The following is a 7,948-nucleotide window of genomic DNA, read 5'->3' as shown; positions in this document are numbered from 1 at the left end:
GATGGCAGGAAATAGATTTTGCATCATCACGTCCGTCAACTTCACGTGCCTCTCATCCGACTGACAGACATGTCAGCAACCATCCAATCCAGCTTCTCCCCAGCTCTCCTCCTCCTCCTCCCCCTCCCCTTCCCCAGCTCATCCCCAGCTACCTGCATGTTGTTGAGGACGATGAGCGGGGAGACAAGGTACTCAGTCCCCGGTGAGTGCGGCCGACGCTGAGACGCTGCGATGTCCTTGGACAGCGAGTACTCCTCCACCTTCTCACTCCCTCAGCACGGCCCCAGCACACACCCCAGCTGATCCTACCTTGAAGTAGAGGGTAGGACCCCTAGGCATCTTGGCGAGCCGGAGGTAAGTCCCCTGCTCCAGGTTCATGCTGCGTTTCCTCCTCCTCCTCCTTCTCCTCCTCCTCCTCCTCCTCCTGCTTCCCCCCTCCTCCTTCTCCTCACCAGCTCTGTGGTGGAGAAGCAGAGCATGTGCGAGACCCCAAGGGTGCCGGAAAGAGCGACGTAGTCCTGGCCCCATCCCCATCAGCCTCCGTCACTACAAAATTTTCCTACTGCATTCCCCCCCGCCCCCCCCCTCCTTCCCCCTCCTCTTCCTCCTCCTCCTCCTTCCCTGACCCTCACCTTGAGATTGTTCGACTTGCGCTCCTTCAACTTCAACGCGCAGTACGGCGACATCATCCTGGCACTTGTCATCGGCCCCAGCGGCTCTCGAATGACCAGCCTACCTCCTCGTGTCTTTGATCAGCTCCCGGACAAGGGCAGGGACCTTTCCCCTGCCGTGATAGGATCAGCATGCGAGGAAATGTCATGTACCCTCCCTCCGAAACGACGTCGCAGCAAGGGGCAGCGACGTCAGAAAGGTAGAAGGAGGACACTGGGGTATCCATGTTGCATGTGTCGTAACAAGGTATCGCAAAGAGTACGAGACCTCGGTAATTTCATGCGTTGCGGGAGGGAAAAGAGAATTTCTCAAAGAGAATTTCTCAAAGAGAATTTCTCAAAGAGAATTTCTCAGTCTACACACCTCCTGATCACAAACGACTTTGGGACTTTTTCTCCTCCAGTCTTCTCCTGCAGCAGCCGTCAGATGCCATACAGTCAAGTAGCCAGAGAGCAGTGAGCATGGGAAAGAATAAACAAGGACGATGTGATGACGGCATGAAATTACGTGCTGCATTGAGTGACAGTGGCAGAGGTGCAGATGCCAGAGAAAAGAAAAAACCAGTCGAGGAGAGGAAAGATGGGGAAAGGGACCGAAGCAACAACAACTTCTCTCTCATCGCAACAAAGCTCCTCATCTCCTCCTCCCTGTCCTCTTCTCCTCCTCTTCACCTGCGTGTCCTCCTCCACGTGCGTCCTCCTCTTTTTGTGCTTGCGCGCCATTGCCGTCTCCCGCACGTGCCAAATTTGATTCTAATCGATTCAAGTCTCCCTGGATCCCCGTCGCCCGGCCCGGCGGCCGGCCCGGGAACTTTCGAACTGCCGATGGCACTGGCACTGACTACCGTAGGCTAGGCGCGGCAGTTCCGGGACCGGCCGGGCGCCGGGCCGACCTCAGCTGAGCGGCCTCCGGGCGAGTCAGCGGCAGGCTGAGGGCCGGGCCGCCCGGCTTCCGAAGTTCCAGACCGTCATTGCGTTTTGGGAACTTCTCGGAAGTTCGGACCGGTGGTGCCTCCGCCCCGGCCCGGCGCCGTGACTGCGGCGGCACTGGCAAGTGTACGGTAGTACGGGTGACGCGGGTGCCCGTTAACTTAGTAAGCAGCGGCAGTCCGCCGCGCCGCCAGTCCGGGCTGAGTCCCGGAGTCCGGCGGGCCGTGATGGGGCCGTGCCCCGGCAGCGCCCGGCGGCTTGTAAACGGTCCGAGCTCGCAGCCTGATCCTTGTTGGCCGTACGGTACTAATGGCATGCCTTGATGATGATCAGTCCTTCAATGAGTCAGATTGAAGGACTAGCATTGAACAGTGCGGTTAAGTTCAAGGTTTCATCAAGACTGTCAGGAGCACTATAGCATAAGTTTACTCGTCATACACTCGAACCACCTCAAGGTATCAACGTTAACGTCAATCATTCCAGTAGGATCTCGCTACTCCCGAACTTCATCCTCCTCCCCCTCACCTACCGTACCATTCGCACCACCCCCTCTACCCCCCTCTCCTACGCACAGCTGTTCTCCCCTCTACATGCTCGAGCGCCTCCTCAAAAAGCCCCCTCGCCATGTACATCTGACCCTCCCTCCTGTCCTCCCCGCCCTCCTCGTCCTCCTCGCTCGGCTGCTCGCTTGACGGCTGGTTGGCGCTGCTGCGGCCCTGGTGCTGCCTCGAGTAGGGCCAGCCCGCGATCCCGACCTGCTTACAGGCCTTCTTGAGCGCCGTGAGCGAGACCCCCTGCAGCACGTCCCCGTCAGCCTTGTCCTCATCTTCGCAGAGGGTCGCGCATGGGACTCACCAGGGTCTTGGCGGCGTCGACCTGACGGAGGGGGAAGAGCGCGGCGATGCTGTCGTAGGAGAGTGCGATGGAGGCTTTCTTGGAGTGGGAGGAGGTCATCTGGAGGCGGTTACGGCGGGGAGTGATGCGAGCGACAGGACGGGGGTCGGACATGGAGGAAGGAGGAGGAGGTATAGGAGGAAGGCACAGAGGAGGAGGGAAGGAGGCTGTGTCCGAAGAGGAGCACCGAAGAAGGCTGAGGGCAGTAGGGCAGTAGACGGTGTGGCAGGAGATGGATGCAACAGGGAGCGGAAGATCGAGATGGATTGAGAGGGTATCTTCAGCAAGGAGCAGCAAGGTATAGCGTGTGTTGGGGGGGGAGGCGTAAAAGTCGGGTAGAAATGCCGTGGGGGATGAAATTTACCACAAGGAGGTGTTAACCCTAGTCACGGTACCCCCGCCCTTTTTAAATGACAGGCAGACAACTTTTACTCAATAAAAGTGACTCCGAGCCGGGACTGAGGGAGGCTCGGACTGGACTAGTGACGCACTGCGGGCCCCGGCCGGGCGAGTGCCTGAGCGGCCCGGGCGTCACTGATCCGGCGTACCGAAGCCTGAAGACCGAACAGTTAGTGCGAACCCGCCGCGGCCGCGGCGTTGCACTTCGGGACTCGCCGGAACTGTCAGTCGTGGCCCGGTTAGCACTGCCCGTCGCCGCACAGCGGCACTGCAGGCCAAGTCACAAGTTCCGGAACGGAGTCCGCAGATCGGATGGCACGGTGGCAGGCCCGGGCCGCCGCCGGGGCCCGACCGGGGCCGGCAGCACCGATCGGACGGTCACCGGGTGATACCGCGGCCTGGGCTTGACTATGACATGCTGACAATCATCGCGGCGCGGCGACGGTCTGACGGGAAGGCCGTGACGGTGTCGCACTGAGTTGAACTTCCATTCAGTTGGCAGCCGCACCGTGTGTCACTGGCAAGCCTGTGGTTCCGTGCGGACGGTGGCAAGCCTGTGACGGTCTTTCAAGTTTAGCCGCGGGACCAAAGTTTGACGGTATTGAAGCCATGACTCGGATACCCGGTCAGTAGTGTAGCCTTACGTGTCCGACGGTGTGCAGCACCCGGTACATGACTGTAACATATTGAACATCCCATACCATTTTGATATGCGGCGTCATATGACACGGTGCGTCAGCACGGTATAAAAAACCGTTTCAAGTTTTAGGGCGGTTCCATTACTAAAAGACCGTCGACCCACTCCAGTCCTCAGTCACAGTGGTACAGTCAGTGATTGCTGATGTATTCGCTGTAGCATTAGAACTCCCATACCGCACTCAGTTACAGCATAACCTCCTGGATCCGACAATAACAGTGGGCTGATTCCGAAGTTCAAACACATGCGCTATGGTCACCGTCACTGTGACAAGTTCGGCAGGAGCCGCCCTCTGTCTCCACTGCCGGCCACTGCACTGAGCTTGAACCGTTGATTTGGTCTCCGCTGACCCAAGTCCGGGCAAGCCCGACCGTAACCCGGTTTCATTGTTTTTGGCTCAAGAAGAGCTTATTTGCAGCAAGGAACTTCGGAGCGACGTTCAGCGCAGATGATTGTCGACTAATCGGATAATTGATGCCCCAAAACTTACCGGTGAATGACTCGAGTGCATGTAGACAACCATTTTTAGTCATATAATTCATTCATTTCATTTTCAATCAGTTACATGACACATCAACGAGCGACGATCTAGTTGCAGAATTTCATCCATTCTGCCTCTGCTTCTGTTCCTTCTTCTTTCTCAGTCCATTTGTCTTGGGCCTCACACGCCATGACGACCCCCTCTACCCCCCTCTCCTACGCACAGCTGTTCTCCCCTCTACATGCTCGAGCGCCTCCTCAAAAAGCCCCCTCGCCATGTACATCTGACCCTCCCTCCTGTCCTCCCCGCCCTCCCCGCCCTCCCCGCCCTCCCCGTCCTCCTCGCTCGGCTGCTCGCTTGACGGCTGGTTGGCGCTGCTGCGGCCCTGGTGCTGCCTCGAGTAGGGCCAGCCCGCGATCCCGACCTGCTTACAGGCCTTCTTGAGTGCCGTGAGCGAGACCCCCTGCAGCACGTCCAGTCAGCCTTGTCCTCATCCTCGCGGAGGGTCGCGCATGGGACTCACCAGGGTCTTGGCGGCGTCGACCTGACGGAGGGGGAAGAGCGCGGCGATGCTGTCGTAGGAGAGTGCGATGGAGGCTTTCTTGGAGTGGGAGGAGGTCATCTGGAGGCGGTTACGGCGGGGAGTGATGCGAGCGACAGGACGGGGGTCGGACATGGAGGAAGGAGGAGGAGGTATAGGAGGAAGGCAACGAGGAGGAGGGAGGGAGGAGTAGAAGGACGGGGGATGAGTGGTAAGCGTGTGCGGCGGGAGCGAGGTTGTGCGCTCGAGCCTAGTCAGGAAGTTTAAAGAGGGATGGGGAGAGCAATTCAAGTTGGTCCGTGAGGTCGGGGGCTGTGGGGAGGCGGCAAAATCTCAACGTTTCGCAGGGAAAATCGGCCAACAGCCATATGAAAGTACAGCATTTCGCAAAATTTCTACCGCCTGTGTGGTAAAGAGTCAAGGAGTAAAACCTCGGATGCCAGTCAGAGTAACGTGACCTCCCCATGTGCATGCCAGGAGCACGGACCTGCCCAAAAGGTGACCCCTCATCCCCGCACTTCTTACCCCCTTCGTTTACATCGGGAGTCCAGCCACCCAGCTAGAAAATTCAGCGGTCCCGGAAATCGGCAAAGTAAAAACTCTAGTACAGGCATGGCTGGAGTTGAGCGAGGAGACGAGCAGGGCAAGGGAGGGAGGGAGGGAGGGAGGGAGGGAGTGAAAGAGTATAGGAGAAGAGATGTAGGTCAGGAGAAAGATTGATGTGATTGTAATAGGATCGGGGTAGGAAGATATGATGAAAGACAGGTTGACACAGGAGAATTTCAGGGAGGAGGAGAGAGGAGGTATTACGTAATAGCTGAGAGACTGCTCTGCGACTCTCCGATTAGGCAGCAAGGCGCTTTGATGCCCAACGCGTGCACCCACCATGCCTTGCTGGGTGTGAAGGGATGCTATGTAAACGTCGAGGGACGGGCGAGCTTGTGACCTTTCACAACAGATGGTTGTCGACGAGGAGGAGCTGACGTATAGGTGGGGAGAAGTCATTGATTACGTTCCTCCACATGATTATTTAAGTCTTGCATGCAGCCTGTATGAAGCTGGAAAAGTCCTCGGAGCCACCTTCACCCCCACCACCGTACGCCCCATCTCTCCTTCCTCTCTTCCCTCCTCTTCCTCTTCCTCGTCCTCTGCCTTACCCACGTCTACCGGTCTGTGACTAGTGCTTGCAGATGGGGATGCGGATCGAGGGCCTACACCCGTAAGCGTTGCATGCTTGGTTGTGATCTATGTTGATGGAGGACGAAGACGAGGCCCGCTGAGCCGGGCAAGAGGAGCGGACCGCGGAGATTATCTGCTGATGATCAACAACACGCCCATGGAGCGCATGGTGTGGGAGGACGGAGGTTGCGGCTGAAACTGAGCATGTCACAGCTGTCTTCGAGCATCTGGAACTTTGTTGCTGAGAAGCAGAGCTGCACCGTGTTGGTAAGAGATCCCTCCTCCTCCTCCTCCTCCTGCTGGTGCTGCTGGTGGTGGTGGTGGTGGTGGTGGTGGTGGTGGTGGTACTGCTGCTGCTCCCTCTCCTCGTCCTCGTCCTTGTCCTCCTCTCTTTGCTGCTCTTGTTCTCTCGACCTCATTTCCTCTTTCCCTTCTCCTTCACTTGCCTGACGTTTTCAAAGATTCAAAAGCGATCATCGGGGGCAGTAGACAAGCTCGTCGTGCAGATAGGAACATATCAGGTGCAGGAGGAACAGAAGGAGATCAGGGAAGGGGCGAGGAAGGAAGGAAGGGTAGGAAGCGGAGGGGGAGAAGGGGAAGGAGGGAGAGGAGGGTTGGAAGAGGAGTGAGGAGAGGGCGGGGGGACCAGAGAGGAGGAAGGGGAGGGGAGAAATGTATGGGGAGAAGAGGGAGAGGAGGGGAGAAACGAGGAGGGGAGATGAGCTTGGCGCAGGACGCTTACGGAGCTGATGAGAATGAGGATGTGAATCCTGAAGATCCAATCACTTCCATCGAGCAAGGTCCGAGTGCTCGTTGCTGATCCTGCTGCTGATCCTACTTTTGTTTCTATTTCTGTTTCTGTTCCTGTACATGTTCAATCCACTCATGCTTGTAACTGTCGTCGTCATCATTATCATGATAATCGTGATCGTCATCGTCATCGTCATCATCATCGTCATCGTCATCGTCATCGTCATCGTCATCGTCATCGTCATCGTCATTTCATTTCATTTCATTTCATTTCATTTCATTTCATTTTCCTGTTCCAGATGTTGTTCCCATTGTATTCGCTTGTATCAATTCACATGTTGTTGCGCAGAGCGAGATATGATGATAGAGGACAGTGTTGGCCTCGGGCTGAAAATAACAAGAGACGCAAGAGGAAGGTGAATAACGTTCATCTCATCCAGCTCCCTTCCTCTCTCTGTCTCACGCTTCCTTCTCCTGCTTCCGATACTCGTCCGCTGTTCTCCTTCCGTCTCTCTTCTGCTGTACTTGTGAGTAGTGAGCTTTCCACTGATCTCTGTTGTGATCCTTGAACTTGCTGGTTCATCTGTTCTCCTGCTGATGTTATTCGCTATGTTTCGTTCCATTGTATCAACCGCTTCCTCAGGTTTGTAGTTCATGACATGTCGCCGTTTGGAAGTGCAAGATGGAGCGGTAAGATGTGTCTATGGACAATCCTTGACAAGTTGATGTAGGAGGAGGGAGGAGGGGAGGGAGGGGGAGGGAGGGAGGGAGGAGGAGGTGGTGGAGGAGGAGGAGGAGGAGGCAAAAGAGGAGGATCACAGATGTAGCATACGTGTGCAGACTCAACAGGGTGAAGAGGAAAGGAAAGAGGAGAGCAGGATATGGAAAGACAGTAGCTGGGAGCGAGGGAAGTGAATAGTGACGAGATGAATCATAGAAATGATGAATGATACACGAGATGAATGATTTGATTAGTTGCGATGATGGTGATGATGAAAATTCGCAGGGAAGGTGAACAAAGGAGACGTCCTTACCCATGTGAATGGAGAAGACGTGCGCTCGCTGTCTTTACAGAAAGTGAGTTTCTTTGTCACAGACGTTCTCATGGTTGACATCATTTTTGATGAATTTTATGGATTCTAAGTGATCTTGTTTCTCTTCTGCTCTGCTCTGCTCTGCTCTGCTCTGCTCTGCTCTGCTCTGCTCTGCTCTGCTCTGCTCTGCTCTGCTCTGCTCTGCTCTGCTCTGCTCTGCTCTGCTCTGCTCCCCTCTGCTCCCCCCCCCCCCCCCCAACCGCTGTCTCCCCTCTCCCCCCTCTCTCCTCCCCTCTCTTCTCCTTGATTGACTTATTCTTGTCGCGTGTTTTTCAGGTTTTGGGCAGGATAGACGGAACAAATGAGAGCAGC

The 7,948-nt window shown here is 56.1% G+C and overlaps 3 protein-coding genes across 3 annotated transcripts; 1 reads left to right on the top strand and 2 right to left on the bottom strand.

Annotated features, from left to right (window-relative positions):
* Positions 1-152: 152 nt before the first annotated feature.
* On the bottom strand, positions 153-1,394 carry GUITHDRAFT_148967 (hypothetical protein; the record flags this gene model as incomplete). The annotated part of the gene is made up of 7 exons (XM_005818876.1): positions 153-260; positions 310-363; positions 453-518; positions 633-690; positions 737-784; positions 1,036-1,082; positions 1,344-1,394. Coding segments are annotated over 7 exons (432 nt in total), but the record flags the coding sequence as incomplete, so codon positions are not given.
* Positions 1,395-4,193: 2,799 nt separating this feature from the next.
* On the bottom strand, positions 4,194-4,694 carry GUITHDRAFT_121879 (hypothetical protein; the record flags this gene model as incomplete). Its single annotated transcript, XM_005818875.1, has 3 exons — positions 4,194-4,244; positions 4,296-4,535; positions 4,596-4,694. 3 exons carry the CDS (start codon positions 4,692-4,694, stop codon positions 4,194-4,196), a joined length of 390 nt encoding a protein of 129 aa, XP_005818932.1.
* Positions 4,695-5,499: 805 nt separating this feature from the next.
* On the top strand, positions 5,500-7,689 carry GUITHDRAFT_148966 (hypothetical protein; the record flags this gene model as incomplete). Its single annotated transcript, XM_005818874.1, is given in 10 exon segments — positions 5,500-5,511; positions 5,572-5,782; positions 5,804-5,961; positions 6,006-6,059; positions 6,254-6,313; positions 6,526-6,592; positions 6,892-6,958; positions 7,186-7,232; positions 7,549-7,619; positions 7,639-7,689. The coding sequence occupies 10 exon segments, from the start codon at positions 5,500-5,502 to the stop codon at positions 7,687-7,689; spliced, it is 798 nt and encodes a 265-aa protein (XP_005818931.1).
* Positions 7,690-7,948: the final 259 nt, after the last annotated feature.

The sequence above is a fragment of the Guillardia theta genome (genome assembly GCF_000315625.1).
Source record: "Guillardia theta CCMP2712 unplaced genomic scaffold GUITHscaffold_261, whole genome shotgun sequence".
In the NCBI taxonomy this organism is placed as follows: domain Eukaryota; class Cryptophyceae; order Pyrenomonadales; family Geminigeraceae; genus Guillardia; species Guillardia theta.
Note: the sequence above shows the minus strand (reverse complement) of the source record. Positions and strands in the feature narration are given on the sequence as shown.